The sequence below is a fragment of the Chroicocephalus ridibundus genome, chromosome 22 (genome assembly GCF_963924245.1).
Source record: "Chroicocephalus ridibundus chromosome 22, bChrRid1.1, whole genome shotgun sequence".
NCBI classification, from domain to species: domain Eukaryota; kingdom Metazoa; phylum Chordata; class Aves; order Charadriiformes; family Laridae; genus Chroicocephalus; species Chroicocephalus ridibundus.
The window spans coordinates 2,395,297-2,410,770 of NC_086305.1; the positions used below are offsets into that span (position 1 = coordinate 2,395,297).

The following is a 15,474-nucleotide window of genomic DNA, read 5'->3' on the forward strand; positions in this document are numbered from 1 at the left end:
AGGGGCTCACCCCCCTCACAGCAAACAATTTCTTCCTCGGATCTCACCTCAATCTCCCCTCTTGCAGTGTAAAACCCATCCCCCTTGTCCCATGGCTCCCCTCCCTGCTCCAGAGTCCATCTCCATCCTTCGTGGAGCCCCTTTAGGGACTGGAAGGGGCTCCAAGGTCTCCCCGGAGCCTTCTCTTCTCCAGGCTGAACCCCCCCAGCTCTCTCAGCCTGTCCCCACAGCAGAGGGGCTCCAGCCCTCCCGGCATCTCCGTGTCTCCCCAGCCCCGTTCACCCAGCCCCGGCTCGGCAGGGAGCCCAGAGCCAGATCAGGAGGACATTGCAGGGAGCTCTGGGATGACGGAGCCTCCTCTGGTCCCCATCCATCGGGAGAGACGGGGCGGGGGGGATGCTGAGCACCTGCCGGCAAGGCAGGGATGGCACCAAGCCACCCGGTGGCCCGTGCGGCACCTGGCACTCCCAGCCAAGCCCTGGAAACCGGCTGGGCTGGGAAAGGAGTATCCGGCTGCTGTGTCCCCGCTGCCGACGGGGGAGGACGGTGGGCGAGAGCCGGCGGGGCCCCATGTGCCAGGGCAGTGCCTTGGGTGGGGACGTGTTTGCCGACATAAATCACCGTTGGGAGCAATGCGGAAGAGCCAGGGAACGGGCCCCGCACCGCGCCAAGCCGGCGATTAAATATTTACCTTAGCCGGCTGTGTTTGCCGGTGATGGATCGGCGTTTCCAGGGAGGAGCTCGCTTTTGTTCAAACACGGAGCAAAGCCCTTGCTGGTGCCCGGTGGGAGATGGGGCCACCAACCCCGCCGCTCCCTGGGGACATTGTTCCAACCGGCGCGACCACGGCTCCCACAGCACGGTAAAAAGGCGCTCACAAGGGCCACATTTTGGGGGGGAACAAACCAGGTTTAATCTCTGGAAGGTGAAGGAAGAAACCGAGAGGACCCCAGGGGTTGCCCCCATCGCTGTGGAGACGCGGGGAGGTTCTCGGGGCCCGAAGTGCAAAATACAAAGGCAGCGTTTTGAGTGCTGATCACAGAGCAGAAAGGCGGCTTTCTGCCACGGGAACGCGTGTGAGTGCGCCGAGGTGAGGCTTGTATTAAAAAGTGAGCTACAAAAGGCTTTAAAAAGTGAACTCATCCCCAAATAAATAAACCACTGACTCGTGCCCGTGCCGTGCCCCAGTACGTGGCCACGTTGAGGTCCCTCCTGCTGAGGACTGTCACCAGCACCACCGTGGGGCTGCTGTTCCGCGAGGGGTCACCCGGAGAGACGCCGAAATGCATTTGGCTGTGCCTTGACCCCATGGGGGACCTCTTCCCGGAGCCCTGCAGGGCTGGGATGGGGCAGGAGCACAGTGTCCCCCAGCCCCGTCTGAAGGGGACAGGGACCTTTCCCAGCAGCTGTACAGGTGGGAGCAGGGGACAGTTGCTGGGAGAGGGCGAGCAGCGTCCTCATGCCCATCAGGACTTGCCCAGCTCCCGCACGGGGACACGCTTTGGGTCCCTCCGCATCCCAGTGCCTGCGGTGCCAGTGCTCTCCAATGCCAGCTCCCCACTGTCCCCAGCACTTGCCGGAGCAGCGCCCAGTCCCACGTCCCCGCGGCAGTGAGGGGACCCGCCGGCCGGTGCCGCTATGTGCCCAGGGGCAGGAATGTGACATTGCCCTCCATGTCCAGGCACAGCCCATGGCTGCCCTCGGGCCCCGGCACCGAGCGTCCACCACCACCACTGTCCTTCGGCAGCGTCCCCTCCAGCGCCCTCAGGTTGTCCACGTCCCTGGGGCGGGTGACAGGCGAGTCCTGGTCCCCGGGGCTGGGTGACAGGCGCTCGGTGTCAGCCAGCTCTGAGTCATCTGTGGCTGGTGTCTTGGAGCCGCTGTTGTCCTCATCCAAGGGGCTCTCGGCCCCTTCCAGCTCCGTGTCCGACTCACCCTCCTCCTCCTCCTCCAGCGTCAGCTCGAACTGGAACTTGTCGGTGGCAGTGGGGGACACTCCGGGTCCTTTGGGTGGTGGGGACGGGCTGCGCGGGATCATGCTCTGGTACCATTCCCGGTTGTCCTCCAGCGTGTCCAGGATCTCCTGGGCATCGGGGTGCACCAGGTCGGCCCACGTCTCCCACAGCGGGTGGGCGATGAAGTCGATGAAGCCCACCTGGGGGAAGGCAGAGCTGAGCCCCCAGCCTGGCCCTATGCCCCCCACCCCATGCCCATGCCACTGCCCCACCTGGGACTTCTCCACGGAAGCGGTGTGCTTGTCGCACATGGGGCTGATCTCCATCCCCTTCTCCCGCTCCCGGTCGCCTTGGCGGAAGAACTCCACCATGATGCGGTCGGTCCACTGCCGGTAGAGCTCCAGCGGCTTCGTGGGGTTGCTGAGGTCGGCACAGTGCACCATGTTCTGCAGGACCTGCGGACACAGCCACGGCGTCGCTTACCCAAAGTCCTTTGCCCCCCAGGGCCACCACTGCTGTGCTAGGAACACCCTTGGCTATGGCCAACCGGGGTTGAGAGGGGTGGTGGCACCAAAGAGGACGTCCCAGTAGCCCTGGTCAGAGCCAGGAACAATGCCAGGAAGGTTTCTCTACCCCCGTCCCCGCACCCACCTGGATCCGGTCGGAGTAGTTGTCCAGCAGCAGCACGCCCAGGCTGGTCACCTTCTTGGTCTCCACCATGGTTTTCAAATCCGCCAGCAGATTCATGTGCTTGGACATGTCCGTGGCCAGCACCTGGGCAGGGCAAGGTGGGAACGGGACTCAGCCTGACCCCACTACAAAGGCCCCCCCAGCCCGGACCCCCCCATCCTGGGGTGGTCTGGGCCCCCCCGTACCATGTCAATGGCCATTTTGCGGAGTGACTGCCTCTGCTTCTTGCTCAGGTTCTGGAAGATGTCGCAGTTCTCCTCCTGGAGAAGCTTGAAGCCCACGGCCAGGTGGTGGTTCTCCAGTACTGAGGCATCGTTGTACATCAGCGCCAGCTCCGAGTCTGTTAGACGGCACCAGTCACCCAGGGGTGGCTCCTGGACACCAGGGTCCCCCACGCTCCCCAGCTCCATCCCTGCATCCCGGCTCACTGGTGTTGATGAGGAACTGGTTGGAGACACCCGGGTGGTCAACATCATGGATGGCACTGGCGAAGATGGCAGCCATGATCTCCAGGTCCGTGAAGACAGCCTAGAAATAGTGAAAAAAGGCATTGCAGATGTGTTGTGGCCCCACCAGACACACCTGGTGGCCTCAATGGCCTTGGGTGACCAGGGCTCACCTCCAGCGCGGGCGTGGAGAGGAGGACATGGGTGGACTGAGCCACATCGGCAGCGTGGATGCTGTTGTGGTAGGCCACATCGGCGTGGTAGTGGTCCTCCAGAGTCAGCATGTAGGTGATGAAGGTGTTGACGGGGATACGGAAGGTCTTCATCAGGTCACGCTCCTGCAGGGAGGTGGGAGGTGGCTCGTCCCCATCCAGGCATGGGGACAGGGACGTCCCGTTGGGATGCTCACCTGGAAGATGCTGTACATGAGGACCGTCAGCGGGCGGTTGCCTGAATACTCAGCGACTTTAAACACGTTGAGCCCCCACTTGTTGGTGTCCTCCAGCTCCTGGGGACCAGAGGAAGAGAGGTCCATGCGGGGCCAGCGCTGGGGACCCCATGGCTGGCCAGGTCACCCACGCTCGGGCCCACCTTGGCCAGCAGCCCCTCCTGGTCCGTCCGCACCCCGAAGCGGGGGATGCCGGCGGCGGCGAGGCTGGAGCCGTGCGTGAGCTTCCTGACACCGCTGATCTGCGACATGGGGCGCTTCCTCCGCTCCTTCTCCTTGTCCTTGGCCAGCGCCGAGGGGATCTCCACCTCATGCTGTTTGTCTGGGCCGGCAAAGGGGGGGCTGTGAACAGGGCGGGAGCCCGATACCACCCCCCAGCATCCCCCCGGTCACACTGATGATGTCATCTGGCGCGGATAACACCGCAACGCCATGGCAACGGGGGGGGCTGCATAGGGGATGCCCAGTGCTTTCCCTCACCCCCTTGAATGGGGCCACCCGCCTGCCATGGGACCCATACCCCGCCCTGGGGACCCCCCGCCCCGGGGCCACAGGGATGGCCCCCAACAGCCCCAGTGCACCAGTATGCACCAGTATGCACCAGTGTGCATCAGTGCTCCCAGACAGGACAAAAGCTGTCACACCCCTAAGGCGGCAATCCCACGGGGACACATGGGACACACCACACCCCCACCCTTTGCCCACCCCGTTTAATTTCTTTGTAAGAAACAAGTGGGACCAGCTGCTGGCATCGCCTCCACGGGCACCCGCCACCACGAGGTGCCACAGGATTCTGCCCAGGGCCCTGCCGGCGCCAAGCCCACCCCGCTACCAGCAGAGAGGTGACAGCAGGCGGTGTCCCCCGGGGGGGTCCTCACCCAGGAAGGTGCTGGAGATGTACTCGGAGACCTGGTTCCCCGAGCGGCTGGTCTCCGAGAGGTGCGTCAGCTCCCGGTTCAGCATCCTTTTGAACTGCGGGCAGCGGGCAGGGCTCAGCAGGGCGGGGGGCAGGCAGGACCCCCGGCTGCCCGTCCCGGGGCACTCTGCGGTGCAGGGGTCTCCGTGCCCTCCCCGAGGTGTTGGGGGGAGGTCCATGCCGGGGTCCCTTACCTTGTTGGAGGCCATCTCGCTGACCGAGTGCCTGGTCTGCAGCGTCTCCAGCTGGTCCAGGCACCAGTCGAGCTCCTCCAGAGTCTCCCGCGAGAGCTTCTGGTGGGCATCCTCTGCCGGGGACAGCCACCGGCTTGGCGAGGGACCTGCCAGCGGCACGGCAGCCCGGCACAGGGGCACACGCAGGGTGCCGGCCGCAGTGCCAGCGAGTGGCTGTGCCACACCGAGCGCGGGGGCTCCCCGGCTCGGCTGCTCACATCCCCCCCTGAGCGGGGCGGCCGGGGGCACGGGGGGATGAGGGGGACCGGCCGGGGGTCGGGGTCGAGCATCCCCGGGGCAGCGGGGCTCAGCCCCGTCACACTGTCCCCATTGCGCGGCGTGCCACACTGTCCCCGTGGGGTGACGGCCAGCCCCGGGGCAGCCGAGCTCCCGCGGGGCCCCGCTCGCCGCCGGGGTTTTATTAATGGAAGGTTTGACGTCAACGGGAGCCTTTCCACCGCCGCCACGGCGCGAAGGGCGGCCAGGCGGGAGGAGCTGCCGAAAACCAGACATGGATCCCAAAGGGCAAAGCCGCAGCTCTATCTCGGCCAGGGGGGGCTTTGCTGCACCCCCCAGGGCCCAGCAGGACCCATCCCTGGGGACACAGGGACAGCCAGCTTGCCCCAAAAGGGTCCCCCCCGTCTTCCCCCCCCGGCACTCACCGGTGAGGCTGGCCTTGCTCCCGGAGGGCAGGCTGCTGCTCGACGCTCGCCTGCGAAATGCGGGGGGCTGAGTGGTGGGGACCCCCAGGGTGGTGTGTCCCTCCCCTTGTCATGGCTCAGAGCCCCCCACCCAGGCGAGACCCCTCGCCCGTCCCACGGTCGACTCACTTGATGCCGCCGCGCTCCTGGAGGTGGGTCAAGTTGCTGCGGATGGTGCGGAGGCTGGCCAGGACCTGGGGGCGTTAGAGGGGGCTGGGGACGGGTGGACCCCCCCGGGACACCCGCCCTGGCGCTGGGTGCAGGGCCGTGTCCCCTCCTCACCAGGGCACGGGGACGGCACCTACCTGGGCGAACGGCGTGACGATCATGTCTTCTCCATGCCTGCGGGAGCAAAGGGAGTGTGAGCATCAGGGAGGGGAGCTGGGGGGCTCGGGGTGGGGGTCAGGGTTTGGGGGGGGACTCACAGGTCGCTGGCGATGGAGGAGTTGCGGGACATGGCTTTTGGGGACAGGTCGTAGTCGCTGTCAGAGCGGTAGAGGAAGGACTCGCGGCGCTGGCCATGGGAGAAGGTTCCTTGCAGGACCAGCCCCGCGCCCGGGCTGGTCTGGGGGTCCAGCGCCCCACGGCCGGGGGGGCCATTCTCCAGGTCGAAGCTGCGAGGGGAGAGGGGACAAGGCTGATGTGGGGTGGGGTGGCCCGGGGACCTCAGCCCGTGGCACAGGCTGGGGGATGCCACCAGATCTGCCGGGCTCTCCCTGCCACCATCACGCCCAGCCCAGCATGCCCGGGCTCAGTGGCCTCTGCGGTGACACTGGCCACCGCCCCGCCTGGCCCTGCCAGCTCCTGCACCCCGGTGCTGAGAACGGTCACAGCTCAGTGCACATAGACCTCCTGGATGTCCTGCCAGCACGGCGGGTCCAGGACTGGGGACACCAGCTAGCAAAGGCGGGTTGTTCAGTGTCACCCAGGTGGGACAGGACACCCTGAACTGAAGCCTCCAGCTCCAGAGACCCCAGGAGGGGTCAGCTCCTGCCCGTCCTGTCCCCTCCTTGTCCCCAGCACCGCAGTCCCCTGTTGCCCCACGTCCTGGAAAGCCCCAGAGCCTCCATCAGCCTCGGCTCGGGGTGCCGTGTCCCACGGAGGGGACAGTGTCCTGGCGTGGCACAGAGCCAGGGGATGTCGAAGGACAAAAACCGCTGAGGAAGCCAAGCCCTGGCCCTTGGGGACACACTGGTGGCAGCCTGGGGACACCCCAACCAGAGCCACCTGAGAGCCGTGTGGGTCCGTGGGGGGACAGGGGACAGGGACGGTGATCCTGCGGTGTCCCTGCGGTGGCCATGGCTGCCTCACGCTCTTCCTGCTCCGCCGGCCCCGGGGTCATGGGAAAGGCTGTGTGTGGGGACGTGCCAAGGGTCACCTGGCGCCTGTCCCCTCCCGCAGCCGCCACCGCCATGGGGGACGCGCCACCCCAGAGCACTGGGTGAACTGGGAGAGCGCGGGGGCCACTGGGACCACCCTGTCCCCCTCGCGCCGCCGGGAGCCCCGCACCTACCCGATGCAGGAGTGCCTCCGGGATGGGCACCGGCTGCCCGGCAGCATGTCCCCGCTCCGGCAGCCCCGGTCCCCGCGGCACGGCCGTCCCCGGCAGCGGCAGTGCCAGCCAGGCACCGCGTCATGCCAGCCCGCAGCCCCTTGTTTGCCTGCCTCTGCCTCGCGTCCCCGATGGTACCGGGGACACAAAGCCGCATTGTGGCTTCGCCGGCCCCGCGGGTGATGCCCGCGTCTGTCCCCGGCCCCGTGCCACCGCCTCTGACCCCGCTGCCACCCCAGGGGACAGCCCCCCGGGGCGGGCCGGGGACACACGAGCCCACGCCGTGGGGCTGGTGCCGAATTAAACCCCCTCGTTTGGATGACGGACTGTCGGCATTAATAACCGCCGAGCGGTGCCGGATGGCGGGGGGGCGCCGGGGGCTGCTATAAATAGATGCTGTTGCTGCTGTGGAGGGATCTGCTGATCCCCACGGCGCCCGCGCAGGTGGGGCCAGCACCCCCCGGCACCCCCCAGCACCCCGGGGTCCGGGCAGGGGGGAGCCCCCAAACCAAGCCCTGTAGAGCTCCAATGGGGGGGGGTGGAGGGGGGCAGTGAGGTGCCCGGCTGTGCCACGGTGGGTGGTTTGGTGCCATGCTGTGCCGGGAAAAGCCCCTCTGCCCTCCCCGACATGCTCCCCCCCGCGCCCCCGCCGTGGGGCTGACGCCCGTCACACCTGCTGGGTCACTGCCTGGCCATCGCTGCAATGAGTGCGTCCGTGCTCAGCCACGCTCAGCCGGCAGCTCCCCCCTGCCTGGCTCAGCCCCCCCGGCTGTGTGGTGACCCCCACTGTCCCCTGCTCATCCCCCACATCCCCGTGGGCCCACAGCCCTGGGGACGTGCCACAGCACTGGGGGGGGGGTCCAGACTGACCCTGTCCCCGCAGCACAGCCTGGTGTCCCCTCCCACCCGCCCGGGGCTGAGCGCGGCCCCTCGCCGGGGACCCACCAGCGTCCCCCCCTTACCAGAGGGGATGCGCCACGGTGAAGCGCCGCTGCAGGCGGATGCTCTGGTTCATCAGGAGCTTCCTGAAGAGGACGGGGGAATTGCGGGGGGAATTGCAGGGGGAAGCCGACGGCGAAGCCCCCGGTGAGTGGTGCGCGGTGGGCAGCATGGCACAGCTCCGCGACCCCCAGCACGGCGGTGATGGTGGCGGCGAGGCCACGCTGCCCGCCGGTGCGGAGCAGGAAGCGAGTGGCCGTCCCAGCCCCAGCAGCCCCAGGAAACTTTCCATCCCCCTCCCGCCCGCGCCTGGGAAATTAAACAACTGTCTGGCTCCGGCAGCCCGCACATGGAGCGGGTCCCCCCCCCCCCCGGGCTGCGCCAGCCCGGTGTGCGCCCGGGCATGTGGCCCCTCGCTGGCCCCGTGCCACCAGCCACATTGCTGTCCCCAAGGCGGCAGCTGCTCCCACAAGGACAGGAGTGTCGTGCTTGGACACACGGCAAAACGCCACGCTGAGCCCCCAGCGGCCACGACTTACGGAGTGGCTGTGCCGTGGTGCCACTGGGGGACACGGCTGAGCCTGGAGCATCCCGGACACGTGGTGCGGACATGCTACAGTGCCACCAAGGGACACAGCCAAGCCTGGAGCATCCCGGACATACAGCGCAAATGTGCCATGGTGCCACCGAGGGACACAGCCGAGCCTGGAGCATCCTGGGTACAGCCTGGGCATATGGTGTGGCCATGCCACAGTGACACTGAGGGACATGGCTGAGCCTGGGGCATCCCGGACAAGTGGTGTGGCCGTGCCACGGTGCCACCAAGGGACACAGCCAAGCCTGGACCATCCTGGACACACGGTGTGGCCGTGCCACGGTGCCACAGAAGGACACAGCCAAGCCTGGAGCATCCTAGACATGTAGCGTAGCCGTGCCACGGTGCCACCAAGTGATGTGTCTGACCCGGGAGCATCCTGGACACATGGTGTGGCCGTGCCACAGTGCCACCGAGGGACCCGTGAGAGCCAAATCCGCCCTGGGGCTCACACCGTGTCCCCAGCCCCTCCTCACTGCCTGGTGCGGGGCCATGCCTGGTGGGGACAGGGAGAAGCAGGATGAGGCCCGGCCGGCGGAGGTGGCACCCCTGGCCCGGCCATGGGAGACGGCGTCTGCTCAGCAGCGCCTGCGGGGACCCCAAAACCTGCCGGGTGGGGGTCCTGGTGGAGGGGTCCCCACTGGCTTCCAAGCGAGCATGATTATGGGGACATCAGGGCAGAGGGACGCTGGGACAGAGGGACATCAGGGGACACTGGGGCGGGGGCAGTGCTGGCCCCCCCAGTCTGCCTGGCAGCCAGCAGCCCCTGGGACATGGGCAGGACCGGCCACAGGACAGCCAGTCCCTGTTCCCAGGACAGCCAGTCCCTGTCCCCTCCCGGGCTGCGGCTGTCCCCGCCGGACACGTGTCTGTGCAGGGAGTGGACGTCGAGTGACACCGGAGCCAGGTCCCTTGTCCGTGCCAGCCCCATGCTGTCCCCACAAGCCGGGCTGGGACAGGCACGGGAGGGTAAGGGCCCAAAAATAACCCTGCAGCAGCAGAGTCGGGCCGAGCCACAGCGGGACTGAGGTCACTTTCGGTCAGGGCCAGGCCGGTGTCACCCAGCTGGGACAGGGGATGGGGACAAGCGGGGGGTGAGGAGGATGAGGACAGGGAATGGGGACGGGGGTGGGTGATGGGGACGGGGTGGCAGAGATGAGGGTGATGGAGGTGACAGGGATGGGGCGATGGGGATGGGGGTGATGGGGACGAGGGGATGGGGACGGGGACGGGGATGGGGGGGACAGGGAGGGGGGTGACGGGGACAGCCGGTGAGCGGGATGGACATCCCGGGGCCGCAGCCGTGGGGCCGGTGACAGAGGGGTTTGTCCCGGGCCCAGCAGCAGCCGCTGGCACCGGGCGCTCTGTGCTCTGCCGCTGCCGGTGCTGGTGCCGGTGCCGGTGCCCCGGGGCCGCTGTCCGCCCGCCGGTGCTGAAACCGGGAGCGGCACCGACGGCAGCACCGTGCCCGGTAACCCCATCCCGGGGCCAGCGGGGTGAGAAAACACACCACCCCTCCCGCCCGGTTTTGCTCTTACCGGGGGGGCTCGGCCTCGTCGCCGCTGCTGGGGCCGCTCTCCTCGATGGTGAAGACCACCCGGGCCCCCTCGGGCTCGGGGCCGCGGGCCGCCTCCGCCAACCGGCAGCCCAGCGGCGGCAGCAAGGGGGTTCCGGAGAAACGCCGTCGGACGGCGCCCACCGCCGCTCCCGGTCCCGGCGGGGCGGATTCGGCGGCGTCGCGGCAGCGCTGGGGGGGAACGGGGCGGCGGTGAGGGGCACGGGTACCGGTACCGTGGAGCTCTGCGGGGTGCTGCTCCCGGTGTCCGTGTGTGTGTGTCCCGCAGCACGGGGGTCCCTCCCCCGGGGAACACCCCCCTCCCCATCACCGGGCGCCGGTAGCGCGCGGGCTCCCCCTCCCGGGCACGGTGCCGCCCTGCGCCCCGGGGGCACCGGGGAAAGGGCGGGGGCGTGGGGACAGGGACACCGCCGGTGCACCGGGAGCGGCTCGGTCGCAGCGCACGGAGCCGCCGGGACACCCCCCCACCTCCCGCCCCCCCGAGGGAACCCCCCCCGCCTCCCCCGGGACCCCGCCGGAAAAACCCCCGGAGCCGGCGCGCAATTACGCGGAGGTGAATAATAATTAACCGCCCATTAAGGGGATAATTAACTCCCGCCAAGCGCCGCCATCCCGGTTATTGCTGCCCGGGGGCCCGGCGCTGGGACGCTCGTACCGGGGACACCCCCCCCCACCGGGTTCACCCCCTCGCCCCCCTGGGCCCGGTGCCGGTCTCACCTCCGCGCCGAGGAAGGGCAGCGCCGTCCGGCTCCGTCGCATCGCCGTCCCTGCGGGGGGGGGGAAGCTCCGGGAGCCGCGGCCGGTGGGGGCTCGGCCGCGGGACCCCCCTCGCCCGCCCCGGGCCGGGACACGCGGGTTCCTCCCGCCCGTGATTTATGGGCGCCGGGTTTCGGCCGCGGCGCTGCCCAGGCTCAGCCCCCGCCTCGGGTTTCAGGGCCCCGCACAGCCCCCCTCCCCCCCGCCCCGGTGTCCCCGAGGGCTGGATGAGGATGGGCCGCTCGGGGGGACATGGGCCCGAGGCCACGAGGATGGTCCGAAGCACCCGCCATGCTGGGATCCCGCCGGCGCCACGTTAATGATCAACCAAGGGGCACCTGTTACCCACCGTCCCCCGGGAACCGGGGTGCACCGGGGGTGACTCAGCCGGTTGTGCCCATGAAGCCCCCCTGTCCCCCCCGGGACTGAGCCCTCCACGCCCCGGCCAGCAGCGGGAGCAGCCTCAGCCCCAGCCCGGGGGATGCTGACCCCCGCCACCGGGGTCCATGCTGCCGCCAGCCCCCCGCCCTCGCCCGCAGCCCCTTACCGGCGCCCGGTCCTCGCGGTGTGCCGCCGTCCTTGCAGCGCGCCGTGGCCTCCGCCGAGTGCAGTGGAGCAGAAGGAAGGCGATGTGCGTGCCTGGCCGCGCGCTCCCTCCCATCCCACCTTGCCGGGGGGGGGGCTGCGTGGCCCCCACCGCCCCGCGCACCACCGCACCCTGCACCCACCCTGCCCGGGGGCACCCCAGGGCTTCCAGCCAGGTGTGGGGGACCCCGAAAGCAGCCGGGGTGTCCCCCGGGACCGGGGTTTTTCCCCGCGCAGGGTGCAGAGCACACGGCAGACGGGAAACCAGAGCCAAAGCAGCAGCTTCTTTATTCATCAGCGTGGGCAGCCCGGTGGGGGCACAGCGGGGGGTCACCTGGGTGCGTGGTGGGTGATGGAGGACCTCTCGGTCACCCTGCTCTAGCGAAGAGAGAGAGAGCGGGGTGAGCACCCGCAGCCCAGCCCCGCTGCCCCCCATGGCCTCCCCGTCCCCCCCACGCACCATGGGAACCTCGTCCAGCTGGCGGAAGCGGGGGGTCCCGCGCCGGCGGTGCAGCCACACCAGCAGCATCACCGCTCCCCCCACCAGCACGCAGACGAAGAGGCAGATGATGACGACCAGGACAGGGCTCATCTTGGCGGGGGGCTGCGCTGTGGGGGCAAGACCCCGTTAGCCCCCCCCCCGGCACCACCAAGCCCAGTGCCCAGCCCCCGCGTGCTGTGGCACTGTTGGGGCTCGAGAGGGCTTGAGATTCACTCCAGCCCCCCCCCCCCCCCACTGCTATCTCACCCCTCACAAACTCGGCACCCAGCTCCCGTGTCACCTCCACCCGCGAGGGACCAGCCCTCCCACCCTCCCTGGCCAGGCTCCCGTGACACAAAGGCTGGGGGAGCCTCTCAACCCCCCCTAAGGTGGATGGAGCAGCCCCGGGGGAGCTCTGGGCACACACAGGGACCCGCACCCCAGAACCCCCCTGCCCCATCGTGCAAGTGCAGCCCCTGAGTGAGGGGTTTAGGGGGGACCCGGTGCTGCTGCCGTGCCCATGGCCACAGGCATGTCTGGGGGCTCCCTGCCCACACGGTGGCCCCCCAGCCTGGCTCTCACCTGAGTTATCAGCCACGGTGCTGGTGCCGCTGGCCAGTGTCGTTCTGGAGCTGGTGGCCAGGGTGCCGTTGGGTGCGGGGCTCGCCGTGGGCACAGGAGAGCTGGGAGCAGGAGTGGGGCTGGGGGGGCCGGGCAAGGATGGGACCGGCGCTGCTGTCGATCTGGAAGGATGCTTGGTGGCCGGGGAGCTGGGCACGGCTGGGTGGGACAGAGTCGGTGCTGCGGTCGTGTTGGATGGGGATGTCATAGGTGCTGCGGGAGGTGATGTCGTAGGTGCTGCGGTCGTGTTGGATGGGGATGTCATAGGTGCTGCGGGAGGCGATGTCGTAGGTTCTGTGGGGGGTGATGTCGTAGGTGCTGCGGTCGTGTTGGATGGGGATGTCATAGGTGCTGCGGGAGGCGATGTCATAGGTGCTGCGGGAGGTGATGTCGTAGGTGCTGTGGTCGTGTTGGATGGGGATGTCATAGGTGCTGCGGGAGGTGATGTCGTAGGTGCTGCGGTCGTGTTGGATGGGGATGTCATAGGTGCTGCGGGAGGCGATGGCGTAGGTGCTGCGGGAGGCGATGGCGTAGCTGGGTCGGTTAAAGGTGTCGTAGGCAGCACCGAGCCCGGCGTCACGGAGGGAGATGCCACAGTTTGGTTGGATGAAGGTGGTGGAGATGCCGCTGTGGTGGCTTCGCTGGACGGAGACAACACTGTGGCCACGCTGGACAGATGCGTATTGGTCATCTCCGTGTTGGAGGGGGTCGGAGACATGTTGGATGTCCCCGGGCTGGCGGCTGTGAGTGTGCTGGATGGAGACGTTGTCCCTGAGTTGATTAGAAACACGGTGCTGTTGGGACTGGCGCCATGTCCTCTCTCGTGAAGGAGGGAGCTGGTCGACAAGGACACAGCAGGGCCGTGGGGCAGCAGCCCCCCGGCAGGAGGGCTCAGGGAAGGCCTGTCCCGGCTCCCGGCCCCACGGTGCTCATTTTCCAGCTGGTTTCACCATACACAGAGGACCAGAAAACCGGGATTTAGCCAATATTGCATCCCAGAAAACCAGGGTCAGGAAGAGCCTCCCAAGGCATTGCGGCACAGGCACAGTGCCGCGGGGAGGAGCAGAGCAGCGTGGTGGTGGTGGGCATGTGCCCAAGGACACGTGCCAGCCCGGCCCTCGCAGCAGCCACCAGCCAGCCCCAGGCCAGCACATGACGGGGACTCCGCCATGGCCACGCGGGATGCGACAGCGTTTGCCGGGCAGCGCCGGCAGTGCCCTTATTTGCCAAAGTCCTGTTTGCACAAGAGGAGGAGCAGGTCCTGCCTGGCCCCGTGGGGGACACCGGGGCAAAATGCCCCACGGCAGAGCTGGCGCCCAGTGCCAGCACCCAGGGGGGCTGGCGTGGCTGGCTGCTGGGTGTCCCCACAGCCACCGGGCCGGGCCATTCCCACCCAGCTGCCACCCTCCACCGGCATGGCGGCGAACCTGGGGCTGAGCACCCAACGTTGGGTGGCAGCTCCTGTGCCAAGACGGGTGAGCCAAGGCACCCTGGGGTGCAGGGGGGCTGCTGGGGGCCCGGGCTGGAAACGGGGGGGCCGTGCTGGGCCATGGTCCCACAGCAGCATGGGGTACCGGCGCCCTTTGCCCCTGGGGTGCCAAGGCGGTGCCGGAGCGCTCGCGCCACCCCGAGCACCAGCCGGCCCAGCCGGTTTGGCAGCACCGGGGCCGCATCCTGCCCTACGGGAGGGGCAGGGTGTTCACCTCCAGCCCGGGGAGCCCCCGGGGGGACCCTGGGGAGCAAGTGCAGCCCATCCCGGTGCCGTGGAACGCGGGGCTGGATCCGACCCCGCTGCAACCCCCCCACTCCCCACGGTGACCCCCGGAGACACAAGGACCCCCCCCCCAGCGCCCAGAGCACACCGAGCCCGTCCGTGCAGAGCAGGGGGGGCACACACCCCCCGTAACCCGGAGCACCCAGACCCCCCCTCCGGTGGCCGGTGCTGCAGGGCTGGGCGGGGAGACGCCACGGAGCCACCCCCCGGTGCCACCGGGACGCACTCCGGTGCTGCGGGGTGCACAGACCCCCCCCAGGACCCCCCGGGGCACACGGACCCCCCCCCCCACGCCCCCGGTACCTGCAGCCAGCAGGGCAGAGGCGCAGCAGAGCAGCAGGCGGAGCGCGCCCCGGGCCATCCCGCCGCCCCGGGCCCCGCCGCCGCCCCGGGCCCGCTCTGCCGCCGCACGCCGACGCCCCCGCCTTTATCCGCCCCGGCGGAGGCCACCCCGCCCGCGGCGCCCCCTGCCGGCACCGGGCCGCGCCGCACCCCCGGCACCCCGCGGGGACACCCCGACACGCCACCGGGCCTCGGCTCACCCCGCAACACCCCCCCCCCCGCCCCCGACCGTGAGAACGGGCACCGGGAGCTACCGCTGCCCGCGTATCGGGCCGGGGAGGACCAGGGTCCGGGTGGGGAGAGGGGGACAGCGGGGTGGGGGAATAGGGTGACACGGGGACGTGGGAACATGGGGACACAGGGGCTGGGAGGTGTGGAGACATGGGGACACAGGGGGGTGAGGATATGGGGACACTGGGATGTGGGGACATGGAAGGGGTAGGGGGACATTAAGATGTGGGGACATGGGGACACAGAGGTGGGGGGTAGGGGGTATGGGGACACGGACACACAGGGGTGGTGGGGTGTGGGGACATGTGGACAGGGGGATATGGGGACACAGGGATGCAAGGGTGTGGCGGGTGTGGGGACACAGGGGTGGGGGGATGTAGGGACATGGGGACAGAGGGGAGCAGGGATGTGGGCACATGGGGACACAGTGATGTGAGGGACATGGGGAGGGGTGGGGACTTGAGGACAAAGGGATCTGGGGACACGGAGACTTGAGGCTGTCAGGACACAGGGACAGGGTGACACCGGACCCACTGCTGGAGGCAGCCGTGGGGCTGCGCTGGCTCTGCCATGGCCCCGGCAGACACCCCGTCCGTCCCCACGCCGGAGCAGCACATCCGGGGTGCAGCATGG

The 15,474-nt window shown here is 68.9% G+C and overlaps 1 protein-coding gene across 7 annotated transcripts; it reads right to left on the minus strand.

Annotated features, from left to right (window-relative positions):
* Positions 1-894: 894 nt before the first annotated feature.
* On the minus strand, positions 895-15,034 carry PDE4C (phosphodiesterase 4C). 7 transcript variants are annotated; one of them, XM_063358276.1, is made up of 17 exons: positions 11,355-11,437; positions 10,769-10,818; positions 10,014-10,222; positions 5,815-6,003; positions 5,695-5,731; positions 5,519-5,583; positions 5,351-5,400; positions 4,650-4,762; positions 4,418-4,511; positions 3,683-3,861; positions 3,501-3,599; positions 3,265-3,429; positions 3,074-3,173; positions 2,831-2,985; positions 2,607-2,729; positions 2,228-2,410; positions 895-2,155 (listed from the first exon to the last, which is right to left on the minus strand). In XM_063358276.1, exons 2-17 carry the CDS (start codon positions 10,808-10,810, stop codon positions 1,637-1,639), a joined length of 2,322 nt encoding a protein of 773 aa, XP_063214346.1. In that variant the 5' UTR covers positions 10,811-10,818; positions 11,355-11,437; the 3' UTR covers positions 895-1,636. The 7 variants fall into 7 exon arrangements, 5 of the variants coding, with proteins under 5 accessions (XP_063214346.1, XP_063214349.1, XP_063214345.1 ...); XM_063358279.1 differs by lacking the exons at positions 5,351-5,400; positions 10,014-10,222; positions 10,769-10,818; positions 11,355-11,437 and adding exons at positions 4,874-4,893; positions 7,904-8,188 and having other exon boundaries at positions 4,650-4,795; XM_063358275.1 differs by lacking the exons at positions 10,014-10,222; positions 10,769-10,818; positions 11,355-11,437 and adding an exon at positions 7,904-8,188.
* Between the last annotated feature and the right edge of the window lie 440 nt (positions 15,035-15,474).

What these genes read in the sequence shown, in the direction of transcription:
- PDE4C (XM_063358279.1), bottom strand. Translation starts at nt 8,172, where the DNA reads ATGGAAAGTTTCCTGGGGCTGCTGGGGCTGGGACGGCCACTCGCTTCC. An exon ending in TCCTCCATCGCCAGCGACCT is followed by an intron (nt 5,732 to 5,814) that starts GTGAGTCCCCCC and finishes TTGCTCCCGCAG; the next exon opens with GCATGGAGAAGACATGATCG. An exon ending in CATCTCCAGCACCTTCCTGG is followed by an intron (nt 3,862 to 4,417) that starts GTGAGGACCCCC and finishes TTGCCGGCCCAG; the next exon opens with ACAAACAGCATGAGGTGGAG.